Source organism: Salmo trutta, chromosome 23, assembly GCF_901001165.1.
Source record: "Salmo trutta chromosome 23, fSalTru1.1, whole genome shotgun sequence".
In the NCBI taxonomy this organism is placed as follows: domain Eukaryota; kingdom Metazoa; phylum Chordata; class Actinopteri; order Salmoniformes; family Salmonidae; genus Salmo; species Salmo trutta.
This window is the reverse complement of record NC_042979.1, coordinates 8,618,058-8,645,178: the sequence shown is the minus strand read 5'-3', so window position 1 is coordinate 8,645,178 and position 27,121 is coordinate 8,618,058. Positions and strand designations below refer to the sequence as shown.

Here is a 27,121-nt window from a genome sequence, read left to right as displayed (position 1 = left end):
TGTTAGAGCAATCTTTTCACCTGGCTGGCAGTCTGTGTTTCTCTGAGTACGGAAACTAAAACCTAAGGCTGGCACCCAGGCCATAGCTACATCTACAGTGCATTCGGAAAGTATTCAGACCCCTTGACTGTTTTCAATTGATTAAATACATTTTTTTCTCCCCTCATCAATCAACACACAATACCCCATAATGACAAAGCGAAAACAGGTTCAGAAAGTTTTGCAAATGTATAAAAAAAAAATATTCAAAAACAGAAATGCCTTATTTACATAAGTATTCAGACTCTTTGCTATGAGACTCAAAATTGAGCTCAGGTGCATCCTGTTTCCATTGATCATCCTTGAGATGTTTCTACAACTCAATTGTAGTTCACCTGTGGTAAATTCCATTGATTGGACATGATTTCCTTCGACATGATTCCATTGATTGGACAGTGCATGTCAGAGCTGAAATGAAGCCATGTCGAAGGAATTGTCCGTAGAGCTCCGAGACAGGATTGTGTCAAGGCACAGATACGGGGAAGGGTACCAAAACATTTAAGCAGCTCTGCCTGAAGGTCCCCAAGAACACAGTGGCCTCCATTATTCTTAAATGAAAGAAGTTCGTAACCACCAAGACTGTTCCTAGAGCTGATCGCCTGGCCAAACTGAACAATCAGGGGAGAAGGGCCTTGGTCAGGGGGGTGACCAAGAAACCGATGGTCAGTCTGACAGAGCTGTAGAGTTCCTCTGTCGAGATGGGAGACCCTTCCAGAAGGACAACCATCTCTGCAGCACTCCACCAATCATGCCTTTATGGTAGAGTGGCCAGACGGAAGCTACTCCTGAGTAAAGGTACATGACAGCCCGCTTGGAGTTTGCCAAAAGGCACCTATAGACTCTCAGACCACGAGAAACAAGATTCTCTGGTTTAACGAAACCAAGATTGAACTCTTTGGCCTGAATGTCACGTCTGGAGGAAACGTGGCACCATCTCTATCTACAGTGAAGCATGGTTGTGGCAGCGGGACACGTCTCTGAATCCTTGAGTGGCCCAGACAGAGCCTGACCTTGAACCCAATCGAATATCTTTGGAGAGATCTGAAAATAGCAGTGCAGCAACGCTCCCCATCCAACCTGACAGAGCTTGAGAGGATCTGCAAAGAAGAATGGGAGAAACTCACCAAATACAGGTGAGCCAAGCTTGTAGCGTCATACCCAAGAAGACTCAAGGCTGTAATCACTGCCAAAGGTGCTTCAACAAAGTTCTGAGTAAAGGGTCTGAATATTTATGTAAATGTGATCGTTTTTTTCATTTGATAAATTTGCAAACATTTCTAAAACCCAGTTTTTGCTTTGTCATTATGGGGTATTGTGTGCAGATTGATGAGGGAAAAAAATAGCCTTAATCCGGTTTAGAAAAAGGCTGTAACGTAACAAAATGTGGAAAAAGTCAAGGGGTCTGAATACTTTCCGAATGCACTGTACGTAATCTAGAGCAGTCAGAGTGTGTTGGTCCACTGTATGAAGTTCAGCAGTGTGTCAAGTCGTTAAGGAGCAGCTCCTCGGGCCTGTGTTATGACTGGCCATTAACAGACATAACATATCTGTTACAGGATGGGGGGGGCGGATGGATGGTGGATGGGCTGCTCTGGCTGGCCCACTAAGACTGGTAACAACAGTAGGGCTCGTCCTGAATGGCACCCTATTCCATCAATGTCATGACGTTGAATCAACGTGGAAAACTGGTTGGATCTGCAAAAAGTCCTCGACGTAAGGGCATTTCGTGTTTTTATCCCCAACTTTTAACCTAAATCCAATGACATTTTTTGTTGATTTCAGGTTGAATTCACGTTAGTTGACAACTCATCCAAATGTAAATCAAAACTAGATGTTGAACTGACTTCTGTGCCCAGTGGGACACTTTGCTTAGGACTTATTGCAAGTAAGGCTGTTCCCGACTAAAGAAAAATCTTGGTTGACCGAGAGTCGTCCTGACAGACCGTGTGTTTGAATAAAATCAACTACATATGCACTGAGCTTGTTTGATTAAATAATGGAGACACAAAAATGACTCAAGAAAGAGCCCGATGGTCACACTGTGTTAAAACTAGTAGCGAGACCTGCGTGCATATTATGTGTGACAAACAGGTGCTGTTAGATTACAGTATTATTTTTCTGCCTGTTGGGAACAGTGTAAACAACACTAAATAAATTGTAAGTAATACCAGTCTGTTCAAATGAAAAACGTTTGTAAAGCCTTTATTACAGCATAGCAAAATCTAAAAATAGCCGAATCTGTGAAATTGCTTTATCCAACATATTGCTGTTATAAAAAGCAAGATCTGTCTTATTTATGTAGATATTTGTGACTCGTTTCAGGAAACTAGGCGTATGTCGCGGGTCACTACTTCACAGGAGAGCCATTTGAACTAAAACTTATTTTTTTATCATAATGTGTTTTTTGGGCAGAAATGCATTCTGGAACATGTGAACTTTCATGTGCCTTAATAACAAATGTGTATGCCATCTGTAAATACGAATACAATTGTTCAATTATGAGCCTAGTTGGTTTAGCCACAGAAAAAGCCAGCAACCTTCCCGCTAGCTATGATTGGCTGAGATAATGAATGGCTGGACATGCCGAGACATGAGTTCGGATTGGTCTGCCTTATAGCACTCTTCTGTCTTTTTGAGCTGGTCAGTATATGTAGGTAATCCTGTTTTTTTAAATATATATTGTGTAGTAGAACTGCATAAGTGTTGCTCTCCATAATCATGATTTGGGATTATGGTTCATTGTTCAGCTAGCTACATGTCTTAACAAAAGACTCCACTATGCAAGTATTAATTTCAATAGAACGTCACTGCTAGCTACATTTTCAGATATTACACGTTTCTAATTTGGCAGAAAGTCATTTTCATTTCAAGTTAAAGTGTAAAGTGTACTGTTAGCTAGCTAGCTAACATTAGCTGGCTGGCTCGCTAGCTAACGTTACGTGTATGATCTTATTATTCGGATATCAGAGCCATTTGCTTTGCTCGTTATAGCCTAATGTTAACTAGCTAACATTGAACCTCGTTGGTTAGCTACCTGCAGATTAATGCAGGGTAGTAATGTCATGAGTTCAAATTATGGTTCATTGCTTACCTAGCGAGCTAGCGACATGTTTTAACAGAAGACTCCACTTTGCAAGTAACCATTTCAATAGAATGTCACTGCGACAACTGTTGATAGACGTAGCTGGTAAATTCACTCTGAATAACTGATGAAATTTACGAACGCTCAACACCTGTTAAATATGGCCGGTGTCAGTAAACCATGACAAAAAAAAAAACTTCAATTTTTGCAAGCTCTGGATAACATGAAAACAGCCTAACCAGTTCTGCTAGGGCGAGTAAAATGGTCAGTGAGCTGTTCTCTCATTTGTGTCTGGAAATACACAAACGTTAGCCAGTTAGCTTGAGTGCTTGACTGCTGTTGTTAGGACCGAACGCTCAGATCAACCCTTAAAGAGAGTTTGTATCGCAACTACAGTTGCATAAATAACTCTAAATGAAGCATATAGGAGGAACTGTTTCTTTGTTAAACACTCAACAGAGAATAGTCGCATGTGCGAACTTCCTCGTAAATCATTTGGGGAACAATATCCTTTATTTTATTCAGCTATGTTCTATTGTATTCTTCTTACCATAAAATAATATAAAATAATGCCACAGGATTATAAGCAAATATTGCCTGCTAAATTAACTAGTGTAGCCCACAGCCATATGGCATAGCCAGATCAGGGTCTAACATAAGGACGACTCAGAATATGCTATTCTGTTCTTCTGAAATAGGGTACATTTTCTTCAAATCTGAGTCGTCCTGTAGGCTATATTAAATGGATTTATTAAACTTTTTCAAATGTAGATGTTCCAAAAGGTCCACATCATTGGCTTGTAGGCTATGTGTGGAAGCCCGGAGATGCTAAATGTCTGGGATATTTTATGTTAATTAACGGCCAATTACCTTGAGACCGGCAGTCATTTGCATGACAATCACTGGCTGACAAAATATCATGACCACCAGAACGCTAACCATAACGTACCATCCTTTGTCGTCGTCCTCTGCCAGCTCCTCAGGGGCCTCCTCAGGGGCCTCGGAGGTCTCAGTGATGGCTGAAGACAGCTTGGACTTGAATCGGTCCAGCAGCGCCATTGTCTACAAGACAATCAGCTTAACGGTCACTGGGAGATCTGGGTCACTAACAAAACAAAATCTTAAGATCTAACGCTCATCTCAGTCTCAGACTTTCACCTCAACCCCCTGTTGTATCAAGAAGAAAAATGCACTGCTGGTAATTTATATGCGTTTGACTGAAAGACGTCATCATTAATGTCATCAACACTCTATAATCCCAGAGCTCCAACTGACCTCAATGAGGACCAGGACGGAAATGTACGCACTAACTACTGAAAGTGGCTCTGGATAAGAGCGTCTGCTAAATGACTAAAATGTAATATGTGTAGAGAGTAAATGACAACTGTCACAGTTCTGAGTAATGACTCCTCTGTTACCTGTGCTTCTCTGCTGGATCCCTTCTTCAGTTTCTGTTTCCTCATGTCTTCATATTTCTTCTTGCCCTCCAGGTACTCCGCCACCGCCTCGCTGCCTGGCTTCTTCTCTTCTATAGGGACGCAGTAAGGTACTAGTTAGTTAACAGTCAGTTAATTGTTAGTTAATAGTCGGTTAGCCAACTTGGATATACTAAAGCATTGGCCCCGCTGTCTGTCTGACTTTTTGTCTTCTACAGGAAGTTAATACAGTTAGTTATTTAGTAGTTAATTTACAGTTAGCCTAGTTAATGTATCACATTAAGCAGTGACAATAGCAAAAAACACTATCAGACACAATGCAGAGGAAAAAACATCCAACATGTAAAAACCATCTGAAGCGCTGCCTTGTCATTAGTAAGATCAGCTCAGAGAGAGGGACCCGTCATCGGGTCAGAGTGACAAACACAAACTGAATTGAGCTGATTTGAGGGAAAGATCCACTACTGCATGGCTAACAGATCCAGCAGGATGACTGATGGGCTCAAAGTTTAACAAGGAAACCCCTTTCTTTCTGCCATGAGACCCCTCTCTTTCTGCTCTGCGTAAGAGCCAGCCACAACCAACATATTGTAAATGTTCCCAATGCAAAAAAAAAAAAGCTGAATTCTTCAACTTCAGCCTTGAGACTGGATGGAGACTGCTCAGGGAAAGTATACCTCTGGGCAAGGAGCTTTTAAATGAGAAAACCAAGTGGCTCTACATTTTTGTCTCAAATAAGTGGATATACCATGTATTATTCAAGCACAACAATACTTACAAAAGCACAGTAGTAAGTCTACTTAATACTTTAATTCATTATCTGTACACTGAAATTAACCTTAGTAATTTGCCAAGTGAGGATAAGGAATACAACATCAAAACACTGTAGAATGTAGTGCCCTTAATCCACCACCATATTTTACATTAGGTATGGGGTTCTTTTCTGCTAATGCATCCTTATTTTGACACCAAACCCACCACTAGTGTGGTGACCAAAGAGCTCTATTTTCATGTCATCTGACCATAGCACCGGTTCCAATCCAAGTGCCAATACCGTCTTTGGCCACACACACCACTGGTGGGTTTGGGGTTGAAATAAGCATGCATAAGCAGAAAAGAACCCCATACATACTGTAAAATATGGTGGTTGATCTTTAATGTCCTGGGGCCCTTGTTAAGGTCAACGTCATCATGAGCTTTACCCAGTACCAGGACATTTTTGCCCAAAACATGGTTGCCTCTGCCTGGAGGCTGAAACTTGGCCGCAAGTGGATCTTCCAGCAATAACCCCAAGAACATATCACAATTCCTAAAGAAATGGTTAATTGATCCCTGGTTCATCTGTCTTTGTGCTCGTCTCCACCCCCCTCCAGGTGTCGCCCATCTTCCCCATTATCCCCTGTGTATTTATACCTGTGTTCTCGGTTTGTCTGTTGCCAGTTCATCTTACCTTGTCAGGTCTTACCAGTGTTCTTTCCCGCCTTCCTGTTTCTCTAGTTCTGTTTCCTAGTTTTTCCCGGTTCTGACCTTTCTGCCTGCCCTGACCCTGAGCCTACCTTCCGTCCTGTACCTGCCTGACTCTGACCTGATCACGAACCTCTGCCTGCCCTGTGTTTCTAATAAATCATCTGAGAACTGTACTATGCGCCTCCCATGTCTACATATGAGTCATCTCCTGAGTCGCGATAATCTCAGTCTGCGGACTTGAACACTACTGAAAACCTGTGGTTTAAATTGAAGAGGGCAGTCCATAAGCGCAGACAAAGGATATCAAGGATATGGAAATATTCTGTATGGAGGAATGGTCTAAGATCCCTCCCAATGTGTTCTCCAATCTCATGAAACATTTTAGAAAAAGGCTCAGTGCCATTATCCTCACAAGGTGAGGTATTGAAAACAGAGGTGTCAATAATACCCCCCCCCCCCATTAAAAATACATCTATTTCACTGAGTAATTGTATTAGTATAAAATATTATATATTTCCAATTTTTTAAGCATACAATATAGCTTAGTATTTGTATTATTTATTTTATACAAACCTTTTTTGCTCATTTCTATCAAGGGTGCCAATAATTTTGGACCTGACTGTAGACTGACGGTCTTCCCTGTGGCTCAGTTGGTAGAGCATGGTGTTTGCAATGCCAGCATGGTGTGTGCAACGCCAGGGTTGTGGGTTCGATTCCCACGGGGGGCCAGTACAAAAAAATAAAAAATGTATGAAATGTATTTACTCACTACTGTAAGTCGCTCTGGATAAGAGCGTCTGCTAAATGACTAAAATGTAAATCATGGATCAAAGCGTTCCAACACGGTTTCCTAGGTCAAATTCCATATGCAGGCCCTGGGAGTGAAGGAGAATCTCCAAGCAATTCTATAAGCTAAAGTGGGCAATCCGCAGTTGAAACAATAAGCTGAGGGATGGGACTGAAGAAATGTAACCACTCTCAAATTCATATACAAAGCTATGGATGCAAGGACTGATCATCCATGATATCAAAATGATAGTTTAACAATGTTTTAAGGCTATATAGTATGCTTACATTTACTTTATTGACAAACATTGGAATAAAACAAGCTTCTATTTGGGGTTCTGATGAGGTATGACAGTTGAAGCTCATGAGGAATTTATTAGCAGTGATGTAAAGTACTATCTTTAGCAGTGGTGTAAAGTACTTAAGTAGTTTTTGGGGGTATCTGTACTTTACTATTTATATATTTGACAACTTTTAATTTTCTTTAGGAATGTAGTGAAATAAAAGTATCTACTTTTTCTCCATACATTTTCCCTGACACCCAAATGGTCCAATTCAAGCACTACTTCTCAATAGCACATCCCTGGTCATCCCTCCTGCATCTGATCTGGCAGACTCACTAAACACAAATGCTTAATTGCAAATTAAATAAAGACAATTGTGCCGGCTGGTTTGCGGAATATAAGGAATTTGAAATTATCTATACTTTTACTTTTGATACTTCAGTACATTTTAGCAATTACATTTTCCTTTTGATACTATATTTAAAACCAAATACTTTTAGACTTTTACTCAAGTAGTATTTTACTGGGTAACTTCCCCTTTTTGAGTCATTTTTTATATTGGTGTCATTAATTAAGTATGACAATTGGGTACTATAAGTTATATTCTTCAATAATCAAATGGGTACATATCATTAATTTGTTCTTCCAATGGTTAATGTCTTTGCTTTGACATGTTTGTGGAAATTAACCGTTCCCGACATGAAATAATTTGAAAGCTTTGCTGACTTATGTGACTGACTGGGGAGGTGAAGTGCAAGGCAAGCATAAGCAGGGTTCTGCCAAAGGTGTTTCAACAAAGTATTGACTCAGGGGTGTGAATAATGAGATATTTCCGTTTCATTTCATTTTCAAGAAATTTGCACAAATGTCTAAAAACATGTTTTCACTTTGTCATGATGGGGTATTGTGTGTAGATGGGTGAGCAACTAGTTCATCTGCACACTTATTTCCACAACAGCCCTCCGATGTCACAGACTGAGATGGCAGGCAGGCAGCCTCAGTCACCTGGCTTCTGGAGTTATGGTAACTCTGACTAGCGGGTCCCCAGGCCCCGACAAGACAGGACACACAGAGGGGACAAAACAAACAACGTAACGCGTCACGGACATACCTCCTGCGTCTGGGCCTGTCATCTATTAAGAGCTGCCGTAGTACTGTATGAACGCTGCTGGCTGGAACACTGGGCCATTGTCTGAAAGAGGCTGGTATGTTTGCGACTTGATCATCCAGAGGGGAGAAATGGTATTCAGCACGTATTACACAAGTATGAGGCCTATTCTTCAGAGCAATTTTAAAAAACTGGCCCATCTTGAGATCATGATACTGTAACTGTACTTTACCTTTCACTACTTGGTGTGTATGGCCAGTGGGATTTTAGCATGTAAATCTAGGTGGGGCTAAAAAAATATGTGGGATGCACGCCAGCAAAGCCACTACACAACACTAAACATTAAATTAATTGCACTATATAACGGTGACAAATGATGCCCACAAACTGTTAGGGCGTACATAAAGCTGTCCCAGCAGCAATTCCAACACCTTACCACTGCTACACCTGGCTATTAGCGGAGCCTTGTCTGGCAGCAAAACAGTTCATTCAGCCTCATTTACTGCCCTTTAAAAAAACATAGCTGATATGGCTGATTTGCTTAAACAAATGTACATCTCAATTGTCAGTAGAAACCACAAACTATGGCATAAGGACGACGAGCGCATAAGAGGCAATCCGTAATTTCGATTAAGACATTAATGTGCGAGCTAGGACGGACATAGTCAATATAACTATTTGTTTAGCACTTTTGAAATGTACAGCAACAGAATTTATCTAAAACAGGTTATAGGCTACATGTGCACCACCAAGTCAGAACAGTAGGCGAAATTAAGAGGGGTAAATAGACCAAATTATTAGGGTGAGGCACATGGGCTACTAACAGCTTACTACACAACATACACTTAGTATTACTTTCTTAGCTACAGTATACATATCTCCCTGGCATATTACATCGTTTATGCTGCAGCATACAAGACATTTTTGGACCTTGTTGTGCTGTGCTCACTTGAACAGGAAGGTGGCATGGCGGTCCTTCGTGGACAAATTGTGTAATGAAAGTCTGGCATTCTCTGGATTTATGGTGCTTTCAAGACAACTGGGAACTCTGGGGGGGGGGGGGAAACGAGGTTGAATAATGACGTCAGTGATTTTCAGGTCGTAGCTCTAGAAAGAGGCCAGAGTTCCCGATTTACAATTCCGAGTTGGATGACTCTTCGAAACGTATTTCCCAGTCGGAGCTTGTTTTTTCCGGAATTCCCAGTTAACTTGATTTCATTGAGTTCAAGACTTCGCAGATCCGAGTTAACAGTTGTTTGTTTGCACAAATCATGCTTCATTGACCGCAAGGCCAATGTTGAATGTTTATCATTTTAAACTAGGATAAAGAGCCCCTTAATCCCAGATTTGGGACCACACAGCCACTGTCACTGATTCCTTCCAAACCACTCATTTTTGAATTTGCGATTTCCAACTTGTTGTGTAATGTTTATGTCCAATGGCCGATGAGCACCGATAAGTTATATCTATCATTTCTCTTCATTATTTCTCTTCATATGACAAGGATTAAAAAGGATTTGCCAGTAGATTGTCGACTTGATTCATGATGATGACTGCTAGCTTGCTAGCTAAGATTCTGAAAGTATGATGTTGACATGATCAGTCCAATCAAAGCTACTGTACATATAACATCATTTTATCTGTCGCCAATGACATTCAGCCTTCTTGGATGGGCACTTCTAATGTAACTCTATGGCAGCACCCAAGGGTCTAGAATTTTAGAGCTCTACCCTTAGACTTGACGGTGAAGTAGTGTCCCCATGAGTGACAGAACACTGAGTCAATCACGGCGCAATGCTCCGTATTTCCTGCTGGCTTGCCCCACCACCACATAAAGCACTGAGTTAGGCTGAAACACCTGCATTTTGTAGCTGCCTTACTCAAGAAAGCAAAAAAGAGACCATGTTTGTATGTGGCTTTATTAACTCAATGATATATATTCTTTTACATTGTTTGCAAACTGATATGTGAAACGTATTAATGCCAAAATAACATGCAAAACAGGCAAGCCCCCCCCCGTTTATTTGCATTGTTTGTAACTTGTTTTTTAATTTATTTGCTACATAATGTTGCCGCTACCGTCTCTTACGACCGAAAATAACTTCTGGATATCAGGACTGCAATTCCTCACCACAGACTGGCAGAATCCTTTTTATCCTTTAACGAGTCTGACGATCCCGACGCGAACGATATACTGCTTTCTCGGGAACATGCCCAGATCCCCGTGAAGAGGAGGCGGAGAAAAAAGGGCCAGAGGGCAGGCTGCCTTCTGAGAATTCGTAGGCGATCGAATAAACCCCCACTTCCTTCCATTCTGCTAGTAAACGCGCAATCTTTGGAAAATAAATATCGATGACCTACACGCAAGATTAAATTACCAAACGGGACATTCAAAACTGTAATATCTTAAGCTTCACGGAGTCGTGGCTGAACGACGACACGATCAACATACAGCTGGCTGGTTAAACGCTGTATCGGCAGGATAGAATAGCGGCATCTGGTAAGACAAGGGGCGGCTGACTATGTATTTTTGTAAATAACAGCTGGTGCACGATATCAAAAGGAAGTCTCGAGCTATCGCTCGCCTGAGGTAGAGCATCTCATGATACAGCATTGAATGAGCTGTCTTCCGCCATAAGCAAACAAGAAAACTCTTACCCAGAGGCGGTGCTCCTAGTAGCCGGGGACTTTAATGCAGGGAAACTTAAATCCATTTTACCAAATTTCTATCAGCATGTTAAATGTGCAACTAGAGGAGAAAAAACAAACAAACAAACAACAACAAAAAAAACTCTGGACCACCTTTACTCTCCACACACACAGACGCATACAAAGCTCTCCCTCGCCCTCCATTTGGTAAATCTGACCATAATTCTATCCTCCTGATTCCTGTTTACAAGCTAAAAATTAAAGCAGGAAGCACCAGTGACTAGATCAATACAAAAGTAGTCAGAGGAAGCAGATGCTAAGATACAGGACTGTTTTGCTAGCACAGACTGGAATATGTTCCGGGATTCCTCCGATGGCATTGAGGAGTACACCACATCAGTCATTGGCTTCATCAATAAGTGCATTGATGACGTCCCTCCCACAGTGACCGTACGCACATATCCCAACCAGAAGCCATGGATTACAGGCAAAATCCTCACTGAGCTAAAAGGCTAGAGCTGCCGCTTTCAAGGAGCGGGACTCTAACCCGGAAGGTTATAAGAAATCCCGCTATGCCCTCCGACGAACCATCAAACAGGCAAAGCGTCAATACAGGACTAAGATCGAATCGTACTACACCGGCTCTGATGTTCGCAGGATGTGGCAGGGCTTGCAAACCATTGCAGACTACAAAGGGAAGCACAGCAAAGATCTGCCCAGTGACACGTGCCTACCAGATGAGCTAAACTACCTCTATGCTCGCTTCGAGGCAAATAACACTGAAACATCAGTGTTCAAAATTGTGAAAGACTCCAGCCTCCTTAGTCATAGACTGTTCTCTCTTCTATCCCACGGCAAGCGGTACCGGAGTGCCAAGTCAAGGGCAAGAGGCTTCTAAGGAGCTTCTACCCCTAAGCCATAAGACTCCTGAACACCTAATCAAATGGCTACCCAGACTATTTGCATTGCTCCCCCTCCCCCTCTTTTACACTGCTGCTAGTCTCTGTTGTCATCATCTATGCATAGTCACTTTAATAACTCTACCTACATGTACATATTACTTCAACTAACCGGTGCCCCTGCACATTGACCCTGTACTGGTACCCCCCCTGTATATAGTCTCGCTTTTTTAACTCTTTACTTCTTATTCTTATACGTATTTTTTAAAACTGCATTGTTGGTTAGGGGCTCGTGAGTGAACATTTCACTGTAAGGTCCACACCTGTTGTATTCGGCGCATGTGATTAATCAAATTTGATTTGTCATTGCATATTTAGTTGGGTGTTGCTAAGGCAGTTCAGATATTTACCATGTTTAACGTTTATAGAGTCATACATTTCAATGTGAGTCATGCTACTGCTAGTCAGTTCAGCCAAGATGTTAGTTAGTAATGCTAGCTCGTTAGGCCTGGTGTAGCTCACACATATTAGTCTGTTCATATTGTCTGTATTAGTGGAGGCTGGTGGGAGGAGCTATAGGAGGATGGGCTCATTGTAATGGCTGGAATGGAATCAATGGAATGGTACCAAACCCATCAAACACGTTGGACTCCGTTCCATTGATTACAATGAGCCCTTCCTCCTATAGCTCCTCCCACCAGCCTCCTCTGGTCTGTATATGCTCACAGTCATGTTTATGGACATGTGGCCTAATTTAGCCTGTAGCTTTCCTTGTGGCCAGTTACTATTTCATCTCGGTCGTGGTCTTGTGCGCATGCGCAGACCCTAGTTAAAACTGCAGTCACATTTCACTTGCTAGTCCAGCTACTTTCTTTCTCATTACATTGTTGCTTATCAGCAGTCATTCTCTGTTGTGTACATTAATTCGCCTGTATGCTGAATTGTATCTAGTCCTATAATTGTGGTATTACTGTCTGGTCATTATAGTAATGCACAGGCATGTTATCACTGTATCCTACCTGGTATAAGCTATTCCCTAGCACTCATACAACATTATGCAGTATGTGCATGTGCATTATGTCTAGCTGACTAAACTCAACTCCATGGTGAAGGAAGTTTGATGAACTCCACCAAAGGAGTTGAGCAGAGAATAGGCTTTGTGGAATTCATCTCCGACTACATCGATTCGCCCAAGGTCACCTACATGATATCTTGCCAATGAGGTATTTAGGCGACAAATACTCCATGATGATTGGAGCAATCATCGGAATCCCCTAGCAAAGACTGGGGCCACACTCTCTCACTCTCCACAGTCCAGACCTCTTCCCCAGAGTCAACATGGAAGTCTGCTCTGCTGCTCGAGGTGCAAATCTTTCCCTTTGATTTACGATAGCAAGAAGTGATCCCTTTCCATCTTTCCCGTTCACCCCTTGCACTCTGCCCCCTCGCAGCAGCCCGGGACTTGCAGGATGCTGAATGATGATTCCCTTGGGCACTAACACAAGGAACACACGTCGCCCTCTCCAGCTGTTGTCACTAACTACTATCTTTGAGTTTGATGGCCATTCTAACTACATTCTTCCCCCTAGCTATCACCTGGGCCAGAGAGAGCTACAAATCACAGGCCTGATGTGGTAACTGTGAGGGGGGGGGGGGGGGGGGGGGGGTGTTGTGAATGACAGACTCCTCTTTGTTAGGGGAGGAAGCTCCTCTATTTCTCTTTTCCTCTTTATCCAATCAACGATTGTTCAAGACGAATCAGAGGAGCATCGCTTTCAAAGGCCTGAAGCAGTCAAAGCAGTGTCAAAAGAAACCCTGTTCCTCGTCGATCAACACACTCATCAGAAATAGTTCCGAAAATGTGTGTTGTGAAGCCGCCTACTCCTCCATCTTTCTATCCATCATAGTCATTGCCGTCACAACAATAAAATAATGCAGATTCCAGCTGTGAACCGAGTGATGTGGATCTGAGTTTCCTTCTTATTGCCTCCCAAAGAGGTCACAACAGGGAAACCCAACAACACCACTATATCGTCACTGAACCTTAATTTCAAAATTTCTGTTTGGAAGGAAATTAAGGTTTCTGCCAGTTTCTTTTTGCTCAATGATTAGCCATGTCCTCTGACATAATTTGGCTTAATAACTTTGACAAATAAATGTGTAAATCTCCATTTGAATGTATTCTTCGAAAGGCCAAAAGAAATTACAACACAATCCTTGACTCAACAGCCAAATTGAATCCCATTCCTAAATATTAGAAATTCTCGAATGAAGCCACACGATTCATAAAATGTCGAACTGAACTGCCTTTGTCAGAAACGTGAACTGATATTTTGGAGAAAAAAAATAAACCTAACTGCAACATATAATCATAAGTCAATTGACATTTGAAAGATCAGTCTTTGTTTCTTCCACATCAACAATTTGACTGACAAGGCGCCATTGAAATAAAACACCCTGTGCACACAGGCATAACCTGTATAAATAACTTGGAGTGGTAGAAAGAATGTTGCCACATCATTGAGGGTGGGTATAAAATGGACAGTGTTTTCAGCCTGTCTTTCTTATTTTTGGCTCTCAGAACCAACACTTATGCCAAGAAAGAGAAAACCAGACTAGAAGAACATGCTATAATTTATGTCTTGAAAATGGAAGCGATGTCTGTCGAAAATAATAACTCAAAAGGTAACTCAAAAGTCTCTTTTAGCTCTCTGCTGGGTGAGTTCTGAGGTGACAATTGGCTTTTTCCCCTGATTAAATTGCCGCATGCCAAGTTAGTGGGTAGTGGCTGCTGCTGTTGTTAGCGCATGGTGGAGGAATATGTTTGCTTCTGGGACTGAGCACAAAGATGTGTATAGCCTGTGTGGACATAGGAAGTCCAGGGGGACCAGATTCAAGGGCTGCTGCAAGAAACCAAATGATGAAATCAGTTTCCAGCAAACAGGGGACGTCCTGAGGACATCCGGCGACGTTCCCATTAGGTCCCTTAAGGGTTTCGGTGCGACGTTATCCCATTGACGTTCTAAGAACATTGCATGATGGTCCCAAAGGGAACGTTCTCTGATGGACCTTTGTCTAGTTCCCTGTAAGTAACCAGGACCTCACTGAGGACCATGTCAGGAACTTTTTAGGACGTTCTCAAGATTTCCTTTTACTAGTCCTTAGGATGTCACGTGATGGTCCCAAGGGAACATTCTCCGGGGAACCTTTTCATAATTCCCGGTTTGTCCTTGGGACGTTTTTAGGACGTTGTGTCATGGTCCCCTGAAGGTCCCCCGAACGTTCTTGGGAATTTGTGTCATGGTCCCCTGAAGGTCCCGCGAACGTTCTTGGGACATTGTGTCATGGTCCCCTGGAGGTTTTGTTTAGTTCCTGGTTTGTCCCGGGGATGTTTTAAGGACATTTTTGGGACGTTGTATCATGGTCCCGTGAAGGTCCCCTGAATGTTATTGGGAAGTTGTGTCATGGTCCCCTGATGGTTTTGTCTAGTTCCCTGTTTGTCCCGGGGACGTGCCCATGGATGCTTTTAGGACATTCTTGGTACGTTGTGTCATGGTCCCTGGAGGTTTTTGTCACATGATGATCCCAGGTGTCCCAAACCATTATAAGTAAAGTAATGAAATGGTATGGGGTTTTTAAGGTAAGTGATATGCTGTTCAGCTAAAACAGTGTAAAGATATTTAATCAATGACAATATGATTACATTTGACATGAACACATGTACGGTCTTTTCAATATGACCCAAACTTGGATTTGAACTCACAACTTCTTGATTTGGGGTATGCTGATCTTTCTGTTGTGCCACAAAGTCTGTATAATTTCCCAGCCTCCCGAGTGGCGCAGTGGTCTAAGGCACTGCATTGCAGTGCTATCTGTGCCACTAGAGATGCGGGTTCGGGTCCAGGCTGTCGCAGCCGGCCGCGACCGGGAGATCCATGGGGCGGTGCACAATTGGCCCAGCGTCATCTGGGTTAGGGGAGGCTGGCAGGGATGTTCCGGTCCCATCGCGCACATGGACTCCTGTGGCGGGCCGGGCGCAATACACGCTGACACGGTTGCCAGGTGTACGGTGTTTCCTCCGACACATTGGTGCGGCTGGCTTCCGGGTTAAGCGGGCATTGTGTCAAGAAGCAGTGCGGCTTGGCTGGGTTGTGTTTCGGAGGACGCATGGCTCTCAACCGTCGCCTCTCCCGAGTCTGTACGGGAGTTGCAGCGATGGGACAGGACTGCAACTACCAATTGGATACCACAAAATTGGGGAGAAAAATTGGTTAAAAAATAAAAATAAATAAAATATATAGATTCAAAAAAATTACAATAATTCAGCAGTCCCCTACACATTCATTAATTATAATCCATCACAGGACTTAATTACAATAGCAGTGCAGATGGCACTCTTTTGTTATCAGTTATTTCCGACTATTCTCTCATTGATTCAATTTACTTATTTCAGCAATTTGAGGGTTTTCTGTATAGTTGTCTAATGTTGGCGGGGGAAATATTATTCCGTTTTAATGTTTCTCCTGAATCACTATGATAAATATAATCGTTTTTCTTCAGTGCATTTTTAACAGAGCTGAGATTTACTTTGAAATACAAAGTGTAGGAAAAGCCCTACAGGTAAAATCAGTCATTGATACAGACGTGGTGGCATAGCAGGAAGATCAGAATCCCGTGAACCAAGACGTGAGTTCAAATCCCATGTGAGGAAATGTTAAATAATAATTACTGTATGAATAAACATATACAATGTAATCATGAATGTCAAAGAGAGTCAAATATGTAAGTTGAAAACACTATGTTAAAAGCACCTTTGGTGTGTTAGTTCCCGGGACCAACTGGGAACTATGCAAAATCTTCAGCGGACCATGACACAACGTCCCAAGAACATACTCTGGGACGTCCCTGGGACCAACCAGGAACTAGACAAAACCTCCAGAGAACCATGACACAACGTCCTGACAATTTCACGGTCCCGTGTGGCTAAGTTGGTAGAGCATGGTGTTTGCAATGCCAGAGTTGTGGGTTCGATTCCCACGGGGGACCAGTACAGAGAAAAAAAATGTATGAAATGTATGCATTCACTACTGTAAGTCGCTCTGGATAAGAGCGTCTGCTAAATGACTAAAATGTAATGTCCTAACGACTCATCATTGTTTGCAGGATTAGTGGCTGGGATCAGATAAGTAGCCTGTCAAAATAGCTTCTACTCATACTTAGAACAATACCTAATTTAGGACAATGCCATACATGGCAATAGGTTTTTAGCTAATTTCAAATACTTTGTGTAAACATTAATTTAATACACAATATTTTCCATTATAAATGACAGCGATAAGTTAAAACGGTTAAAATGGGAATCTTACAGCTAGAAATAGGCAAGGCATTTCAAATCAGAAAAATGTATATGTTTATTATATTCTGACAATTACAAACTCAGTGATTAAACTTCAGGTTCTCGTCTGCTACTAACATTAGCCTAACTGTCCCAGATAGATATGATGGAGCTCCCTTTTCTTGTTTTTTCCTGGTATTTCGTTGGAGATTGCTGAGTACATGGTGAACATGCCTCCTCCAAACGGTCCATGACCTGTCTTGGCCAAGTAGCAGAGGGTGTGTGTCCCAATGACACCCTATTCCCTACATAGTGCACTACTTTTGGCCAGAGCCCTATGGGCTCTGGCAAAAGTAGTGCACTATATAGGGTGCCATTTAAGACGCAGTTGGGGAGGACTCCGTCCAAGCACAACATGTGCACAAGCAGGATCAGAATTCCATCCTCTGCAATTTCATTCTCATAAAAAAATAGGACAAAGAGGAATCTAGAGCACTTCAGTCTTCTTGTGTGTATTTATCAATAGTGTGTTTGGCAAGCTAAGAAAACAATCTAGATTAGATTTTTTTTTTCTTTCGCAAACCGTTCAGTCACACTTTAATTAATCAAAAGCGCTTAGAAAACATTTTGGAGGGCAAACGGCTTTGCAAACACACCAGTCTTCTGCTAACAGAAATTCAAAACGTTTATGGGTCTAATGGTCCTGTCCAAATGTCCTCTCTCTATTGAAAGCGTAAAAGAACAATAGCCATTTTATTTGCCACATGAATGTGAGGAATGTTGAGCGTATTGAAGTGCACGTCCGTGTACGTATGTTTTGGAAGTGATGTCTCTGTCTTAATAGCAGACCGGTGAGGTAATGATGATACAGAAACACAAAGTCAGCAAGTTTACCCACTAAATTCCCTTTCCCTAGAGACTACAGTCAAACCTACCACAGCTGCATCTGAGCTTCTTTGGAATTGACCGCTGCTCAGAGGTCAGGCTGTGGGGGGTCAGATTTTTGGCCCCATCGAGGCATTCAATGTGAGGACAGTGACGTACAACAGCCTCCCTATTCAAAGCTGTTAGAAGGTCAAAAGGTTTTCCTGAGCCCACACTAATCCTTAGAGAAAGTAGGGCAGAAACCTGCCTGACCAGGCAGCTTTAGAGAGAGCAGATTTTATTAATAAAACAAGACTTACTGACCTTTACTGGGTCACAGTGATTTAGTTTCTTTAGTAACAGCAAAGTTAAAGTGAAAACAAAATCTGTATCCGAAATGGCAACCTACGCCCTATATAGTGCACTAGTTTTGATCAGACCAAATAGGGCTCTGGTGTTTAAAAGAGGTCAGTAAACCATATAGGGCCAGGGGTCGGAACCGGTAAAAAAATAATAATAATAATACTTTTTCAAGGAACAGAACCAGAACAGGGAACGAAAGTGATCTATACCGTTCCGGAAAATAACCGTTATTTTTGAAAGCATGGGATCCAGTTAATAACATTATTTTATGTTCCGGGTATGTTTTTCCAGTTCCACAAAAAAAAAAACCGCAACAAAGCGCCAATGCAAAGTCCTGCCTCTGTCAATCAGAAACTTCATCCAGTGTCTGCCTGCCAGCTGAACATCTTTGCCAGTGTGTGTGCGTGTAGGCTACCTGCCCCTCCCCCTCTGAAGCACAGCTGTAGCCTACTAATGTTACAAGTTTGATTAAGAATATAGGGAGAGATTTTTAATTAGAGAAGAAAGGATTAACTTTTTCAACGCAAGTTAGGGATACTATAGTTATCACATTTCACGTGTTATTGATTCTGGTGCCGCTGTGCACACACAAGCTTGTTAGCTAGCTTGCTAGCTAGCTCTGGTCCAACGTTAGCCGACTCTGAAGATCAAAGACATTCAAAGTTCCTCCATAGAAGCCAATCCTCCGTAGGTATAGCTCTGTGGGCCTAATTCAGATAATGCATGTCATAACAAGATTCCCAGCACTTCAAGCCAAGCCTCCTCCTCCACCCTCTCTCTCACTCTCCCCACCTGCAAAATGTAAGTTGTATATCACGTCCTACACTTGTCTTTCCATCACGTATGTAAACAACTCACTGAGCTTTAGCTTGCCTGCTCCATAGCAAGCCTCTGGGGGGAATATATATATACACACACACACACACACACACACACACACACACACACACATATATATATAAAAATATAAATATATATATATAAAATATATATATATATATATATATATATATATATATATATATATATATATATATATATATATATATATATATATATATATATGGTTCGGTTCAGATATAAACTATTGGAAACTCATTTAGGTTCCAACCTCTGTAGGGCGCAGCCAAAATGTGAAGCAGTAGCTGTTTCACCGCTTTAAACCCAAAGTCACGAACCATCCAGAATTATGAGAATGAGATAAAACCACCTCCTTCAGTATCTAACCCACCACACCAAGCAACAGTGCATTCCTCTCCCTCAGCTGAGTCTCAAGATTCAGTGTTTAAGCAGACATCTGGCCCCCTGCAGAGTCCACTGGCCCGTGACCTCTTCTACACATTCCATCCTACTGAATGAAGCCTCACGTCCAACACATTCATGTAATGAGAGGAACGTTCAAAGAGGCTGCTGCCCAGCCAGAGACACACATAAAGGCCTCCTGGTTAACCCCGGTTACAGCATCCAGCTGGATAACCACATCTACCTGTTGAGACTTACCTGAACTGAAGCTTTTGTGTTTCCCTGTGACCTGCCAAGTAGGCCTAAACAGAAACGTTTCTAGCTGGGATCCAGTCTCAGTTGAGACCTAATAGTGGGTTCTGAGTCTAGTACCCATCATGTGGGAAGCACTGAGTAAGAGGCAGTGTCGGGGAAAAAAGACAAACAGTGTCTAGGAGATGATGAGAGCATCTCAACATCTCATGAACTTAAAAGCGCCTTGCGGTGACCCCCCTGTTCATTTGGCATTTATGCCACCACAAGACCACATGGACCATTGGTTTTGTTGCAAAACAATGTTTTGAGCTTCTCAGTCGTACTTAACTCTGAGCCAACGTGGTTTTCATGATTGTCCAAAAATATGTTTCTTTATCGGCGGGTGTACCGACAAACACTCAGGAGACCGGCGGTATTATGGGAGGCTGCAGGACTGTGTGGTAACGAAGGAAAAAACAACCACTTAGTTGCCTTGTCACTTTAAGCAAAGCTGAAGACCAACCTACGGCAAGGGCTTTGGTTTTCAACCAACGGGGTAGGCAACTCAGTAATTTGTTGCTCAAGCAATTTACGCAATTTTTCGCACAAAAAATGCAGAGCCTTTGGGTAGAATAAACTAGACGTTGATGTCCGCCTTAATTGTCAGAGACGAGAGGACTGTCTGGCTACATACGTAGCCATTAGAGGAGAATGTGGCCCAGAGAAGAAATACTGTACCTCATGGAGATTGTTGATATCCTCTGTGTTAGATCACAGAGAGAAAATTACTTTGGGTAACACTTCACATATAAAGAGTATAAAAGTATAAAAGAGTATAAAAGTGAGTAAGTCATTTTTTTTTAACAGTCTATAAAGTTTGTATAAAATCCTTTCATAAACCATTTAACAAACCATTTATAAAGTGGTACCTACAAGGTATTTAAAACAGTAATTGATGTAGTGACATACCCTCGCCTTCTTCCTCCTTCTTTGGAGGATTGGCGATGTCTTCTCTCCTCTTTTTGATGGCCAGTAGGTCCTTCTTCAACTGGCGAGCCTCTTGACGAAGCTCGTCGCTGTAAAGGGAACAAAGGAGTTAACATTCAGGTAAACCACAGATCAAAATCAGGTATACCGCAGGTGACAGCATCAAAATGTACTGAAAAAACAAAAGTCATCTGAATTACTACAGATGTCTCTACAGCAAATCAGACTGACTGAAGAGAGCAAACGCTACTGCGATCGGGGAACACAGGACCATTTGACTTTTCAGTGACGTGGTCAAAAGTCATAGCTTAAATTCTCATTTATTTACCCAGAACTTTCTACAGCAGTCCACTGTTCTGGGTCTTGACAAACAAACACTTATTGTTCCAAGTTACCTACTTCAAGCTTCTCACAATACAATTAGCATGTGGATTGTGTGTGAGAGCACTGAGCCGTCGTAAAATGAACATGAAAAAAAAAAAACACAATGATCATAGGCAGCGCTTCTATACAGTTTGAGGGTTGAAATATGTACACTAAAAAACGAGCTCCAATAAATCGAGTGGCGCCTTATTATGAAGAGTGTTCGCGCGGCCTTCCAGGCAGGCCAGGGTTCTGGCACCACTAGAAGGGATGTTGTGGTTGAGTGGGTACAACACAGCCCCATAAAACCCCTGCAGAGAAAAGTCCATCTCTCTCTGAGTAACAAGTTACTGATCCCTACTGCGGCCGTGGACCAAATGAACTCGATGAAGTGCTTGAGACTGGGGAAACTGGCACCAAATTGCCTCCAATTTGTTCCCAGTTAAAAAGGCATGTCCTCGGTTGGTTTTTAAAAACTGTGGCTGGCTGGCTATATTCATACCCTTCGCAAAATAATAATTTATTTGAGTCGCTTCCTTTATCATAACTTGCTTCCTACATTTATTTATATAGACTGCAATTACAGTAATACAACACCAAGGGGTGTTATCTTCAGATGGACTCAAATGTTTCAATTTCATGGGAGGCTATAAACCTGAAATGACACTTACCAATGATACAGTAGCCCAAAATACTCAGACCTCAGACAGAGAGGAACAGACTTCAAGACATAAGCAGCGGTAAGTAGTGGATCTATAAATAAAGTATGCCTCAATTACTGTGCTGAGCCCGAATGCACATTCATACACTGCAAATGTTCAAGTGTGATTGTCCGGCCTTTCTGACCCTGAACGAGGAGACCTGGAACAGTGATAAAGTCAGGCCATTGAGGCCAAGGCAGGTCCAGACCCAGGTCCAGACATCCTGGGTGTGAGCTGAGGTCTCTGCTGGCTGGCTGCCCAAAGCCCAGCTAGGAGAGGGAGAGGAAAGGAGAGGGGAGGCTAGAGAGGAAGTCTGCTTCCCGTGCCAACAATCCTCCTCATACTGTTCCCTTTAACATGACTGACTGAGACAGAGGCTGCTAAGTACAGACCAGTTATCTGATGTTGGGAGATAATAATATTTATACAAAGCCTGACAGCTCTGTTTGGGTCCTTTTGCAGAGCACAGGTAACACGGGTAGGTAACACAGGTAAGCTTCAGCCTGGCTGGGCCCCAGCTCAGAAACACATCCAGGAAGCATCTCTCCAAACAATGGCTGCCTTTGTTTCTCTGAACACCTTTTTTTACTCTCTCCCTACCTTCTATTCCTCATTCTGTACTTCCCCAGCTCTCCTTTAACCCTCCATTGCTCCTTAGCTCTCGGGGGGGGGGGGGGGGGGGGGGGGGGGGGGGGATCTAACTTAGCGACGTCTGATATGTTGACCTTGTAAAATGTATTATTGTGATCGACTAGATCCTGTTGTGTCTCTTCCATGTTGGGCTCCCTGCTGTCTCTAAGTAGGGGCTCAGGTATAGGAGGCCTATAAGGTACAGTATGCGTGACCCAGACACAGCTAGACATGGTGTTGGTTCATTCAATGTTATTTCTCCTCTTTAGGGGCTTAGGTATGTGAGCCTCAGACACACAGCCAGCCAGGCATGGTGCTGGTATGTTTTCCCTCTCTTGGGGCACAGGTATAGGAGTTATTTGAGGTCTGTGAGCCTCAGACACAGCTAGACATAGGGTTGTTGGTATGTTTTCCCTCTCCATCCAGCAGAGACACTGTCAGAGCTGAGGTGGTAGACAGGAGACAGCCTGGAACTCTGCCGGAGGCCTTTGAAGACTGTCGCCTGCCCAGGGCCCCGTCTCAGTGTGTCTCACATCCATCTCTCTGTGTCTCAGAGCTCGTCTAAGAGCTCGTTTTGCGGAGCCGGGCTGAGTGGACTACGACATGAGGAGTTAATATGGACAGGCGTTCCGCTAGCCAATATCCAATGGTAGCGCCTGGCGTGAAATACGAAAAACCTTAAAAATGCTATAATTTCAATTTCTCAAACATATGACTATTTTACACCATTTGAAAGATAAGACTCTCCTTTATCTAACCACATTGTCCGATTTCAAAAAGGCTTTACAGCCGAAAGCAAAACATTAGATTATGTCAGGAGAGTACCCAGCCAGAAATAATCACACAGCCATTTTTCAAGCTAGCATATATGTCACAAAAACCAAAACCACAGCGAAATGCAGCACTAACCTTTGATGATCTTCATCAGATGACACTCCTAGGACATTATGTTATACAATACATGCATGTTTTGTTCAATCAAGTTCATATTTAAATCAAAAACTAGCTTTTTACATTAGCATGTTTTGTTCAGAACTAGCATACCTACCGAAAACTTCCGGTGAATTTACTAAATTACTCACGATAAACGTTGACAAAAAACATAACAATTATTTTAAGAATTATAGATACAGAACTCCTTTATGCAATCGCGGTGTCCGATTTTAAAATAGCTTTTCGGTGAAAGCACATTTTGCAATATTCTGAGTAGATAGCCCGGCCATCACGGCTAGCTATTTTGACACCCACCAAGTTTGGCACTCACCAAACTCAGATTTACTATAAGAAAAATTGGATTACCTTTGCTGTTCTTCGTCAGAATGCACTCCCAGGACTTGAGCGTATTGAAGTGCACGTCCGTGTACGTATGTTTTGGAAGTGATGTCCAAATCTACTAATTATATGCATATTCTAGTTTCTGGGCAGGAGTAATAACCAGATTAAATCGGGTACGTTTTTTTATCCGGCCGTGAAAATACTGCCCCCTATCCCAAACAGGTTAAGGTAAGGTCAAAGCTGAGGAGTTAGGTAAGATAAAGTACTGTATGTAACATGTGTAGCTAAGGCAGTGGGTGAGGTCAGATCACACTAGCTCTAACGAACAGTATAATGTTTGCTGACCATGTTAACCTTTCAAATTTGCTTTGTTTTGTACACGTTGATAGCCGTCAGCTTAACTGGGCAAAACAACTCTGGGCCTGCTAACTGTTGATACGGTAACTACACAAGCTCAGGTTTATCAGCACAGATATCTATGGAGTTTGAAATGAAGACAGACCATAGGCTATATTCTACTGGGAGGGAGGGGGGGACACACTTCTGACTGAGTGATCATTTTCTGCTTGCCTTGACACGCTGCAATTTGCAAAACAAGAGAGACATCTCCAAGGCAACTACCAAACAATGGTGCCGCGGGCAGACCCCCGTGCCAATAAAGGAGAGGGGCCAGGGAGGACGGGAATGAGGAGGGAAGAGAGCCAGCCAGCAACACCTGTTCATTCACTCCTGGGGGCTCAGCACATTCCACACAAAGCCCTCCAACACTGCAACACAGTGATACACTGACACTGGAGATTATATTGTTTCTGTCAGTAGCACACAGGTAAACTAACTACTCTGCCCCCATCCGCATGTCTGTAGGGATGACAGTATTGTAGGGCGTGTTCCCGACAAAAAAAAAATTGTTTGACCAAGAGGCATCTGTTCTTTCAGCCAATCGATTGGTCACAATTGTAAAAAGTGTATTTCTTTTTTTATATATAGATACATCCTGTGTTTTAATCAAATCAAATTTTTATTTTATTTAACTGGGCAAGTCAGTTAAGAACAAATTCTTATTTACAATGACGGCCTAGGAACAGTGGGTTAACTGCCTTGTTAAGGCAGTTATGCACTATATGCACTGAGCTCGTCTGATGCTTTAAGCGCACTGTTCGATTAAATAATTAAGACACAAAATGACTAGAGGTAGTCCGACCGCAATTGATTTGATTGTGCCGCACCGGGCTCAGACTGTGTGATTATCACCCGTTGTCTCGCTCTCCTACCTGCTGCAGTAACCACCACAGAACATCAGTGTTTATAGCACTGTCCGTGTTGCTGAAGCTGGAAGATAATTACAGCCATTTCGTACTGAAAAGTTGTGTTACCGAAATCCCCCATTTGTTTAGGAAAAACATTCCCTATTCCCTCAACCATTGCTCTCTTTACGTGACACATGTATGCATCACATGCACGTGACCAAAAAGGCCTGACCTATAGCATAATCACATAAATTGGTTTTAACAATTTTTATATTTTGTTATTTAACTAGGCAAGTCAGTTAAGAACAAATTCTTATTTACAATGACGTCCCAGCAGAACGACAGATTTTTACCTTGTCAGCTCGGGGATTCGATCCAGCAACCTTTCGGTTACTGGCCCAATGCTTGCTCCTTACCACTAGGCTACCTGCCGCCCCAAAACAAACAAACAAACAAACAAAACTCCGAACACATGACAGCAAAATGGATGCAGCAGACGTGACAAATGAACTTGAAATGGGGGAATGTTTACTGGCTTCTCAGGAGGTAAAGGGAAAATAACGGAGATCAACAAAAATAAGGTAAGGAGCCATCCCTGCGTGCATATTGTGTGTGCCAAACAGGTGCTTTCAATATCATTTTTCTGACCGTTTGGAACAATGTAAACAAAATAAATCATAAGCTTACCAGAGAGTCTGTTGTAACTTTTTGTTTTGTTTTGTAAAGCCTTTAGTACATTAAATATTTGTGAATGCAACTTCCGAAATGGAACGGTTTATTTAGCCTATTGTTTACGCTAATTATTCAAGGTTTGCTTAGTTAATTTATTTTTAAAACTAAAATGCTTGATTGCTTTTCAAATCATGAATGACTCGTATGCTGTGTGATGACATGAACGAATTAATGATCGATTGATACAGTAGCCTATATAACTATTGAAATATACTGTAGGCTTAAGTAAGTTACAGTATTAAGACTAAACAGGACACGCTCTTAGGGATACAGCTCGATGGTGGTTATATAAGGCCTACTAATGATAATGACATTACTTATTATAAGGATGATCATCATAATAATAACAATAAGGAGCTCAAGAAAAAGGAGGGGTATATTATATATATGGTAAATAACACTAATAAATTACAAATAATACCAGAGAGGCTGTTAATAAATAAATAAATAAATAAATAAGAGTAAAGCCTTTATTACAGTATAGCAAACATTAAAAACAGCTGAATTTGTTTAACCGACATGTTGTTCTGTGGTTGCGTGAGGCTTAGTGCTCACAGAATCAGTAGGCTATTAACTTCATTAGGGTAGGGGGCACTATTTTCACCTCCGGATGAAAAGCGTGCCCAAAGTAAACTGCCTGCTACTCAGGCCCAGAAGCTAGGATATGCATATAATAGATTTAATAGATTTGAATAGAAAACACTTTAAAGTTTCCAAAACTGTTAAAATAATGTCTGAGTATTACAGAACTGATATGGCAGACAAAAACCTGAGAAAAATCCATCCAGGAAGTGGGATTTTTTTATTTTGTAGTTTTCTATTGAATGCCATTACAGTATCCATTGACTTAGGAGTCAAATTGCACTTCCTATGGCTTCCACTAGATGTCAACTGTCTTTAGAAATTGTTTCAGGCCTGTATTCTGAAAAATGAGGGAGTAAGACCAGTCTGAATGAGTGGACCATGCAGTGTCCCAGAGGTTTTTCATGGGCGCGACCGAGAGCACGCCTTTCTTGTATTCCTTTTATATTGACGATAAGCTTTTGTCCGGTTGAAATGTTATTGATTATTATGACTAAAAACAACTTGAGGATTGATTATAAACATCGTTTGACATGTTTCTACGAACTTTACTGATACTTTTCGGATTTTTCGTCTGTTGTGACTGCTTTTGAGCCTGTGGACAAAACGCGCGAACAAAACAGAGGTTTTTGGATATAAAGAGGAACTTTATCGAACAAAACAAACATTTATTGAGGAAATGGGAGTCTTGTGAGTGCAACCATATGAAGTTCATCAAAGGTAAGTGATTAATTTTATCACTATTTCTGACTTGTGTAACTTCTCTACTTGGCTGGTAACGGTTTGTAATGATTTGTCTACTGGACGCTGTTCTCA

The 27,121-nt window shown here is 42.0% G+C and overlaps 1 protein-coding gene across 1 annotated transcript in view; it reads right to left on the bottom strand.

The window, feature by feature from the left end:
• cwc27 (CWC27 spliceosome associated cyclophilin) overlaps nucleotides 1–27,121 on the bottom strand; it is a 48,641-nt gene that overhangs the window by 8,029 nt on the left and 13,491 nt on the right. The window contains exons 11-13 of the mRNA XM_029708724.1: nucleotides 20,758–20,864; nucleotides 4,540–4,649; nucleotides 4,071–4,183 (exon numbers count right to left, since the gene is read on the bottom strand). Coding sequence (XP_029564584.1) covers nucleotides 4,071–4,183; nucleotides 4,540–4,649; nucleotides 20,758–20,864 — 330 coding nt within the window. The remainder of the gene's footprint in view (nucleotides 1–4,070; nucleotides 4,184–4,539; nucleotides 4,650–20,757; nucleotides 20,865–27,121) is intronic.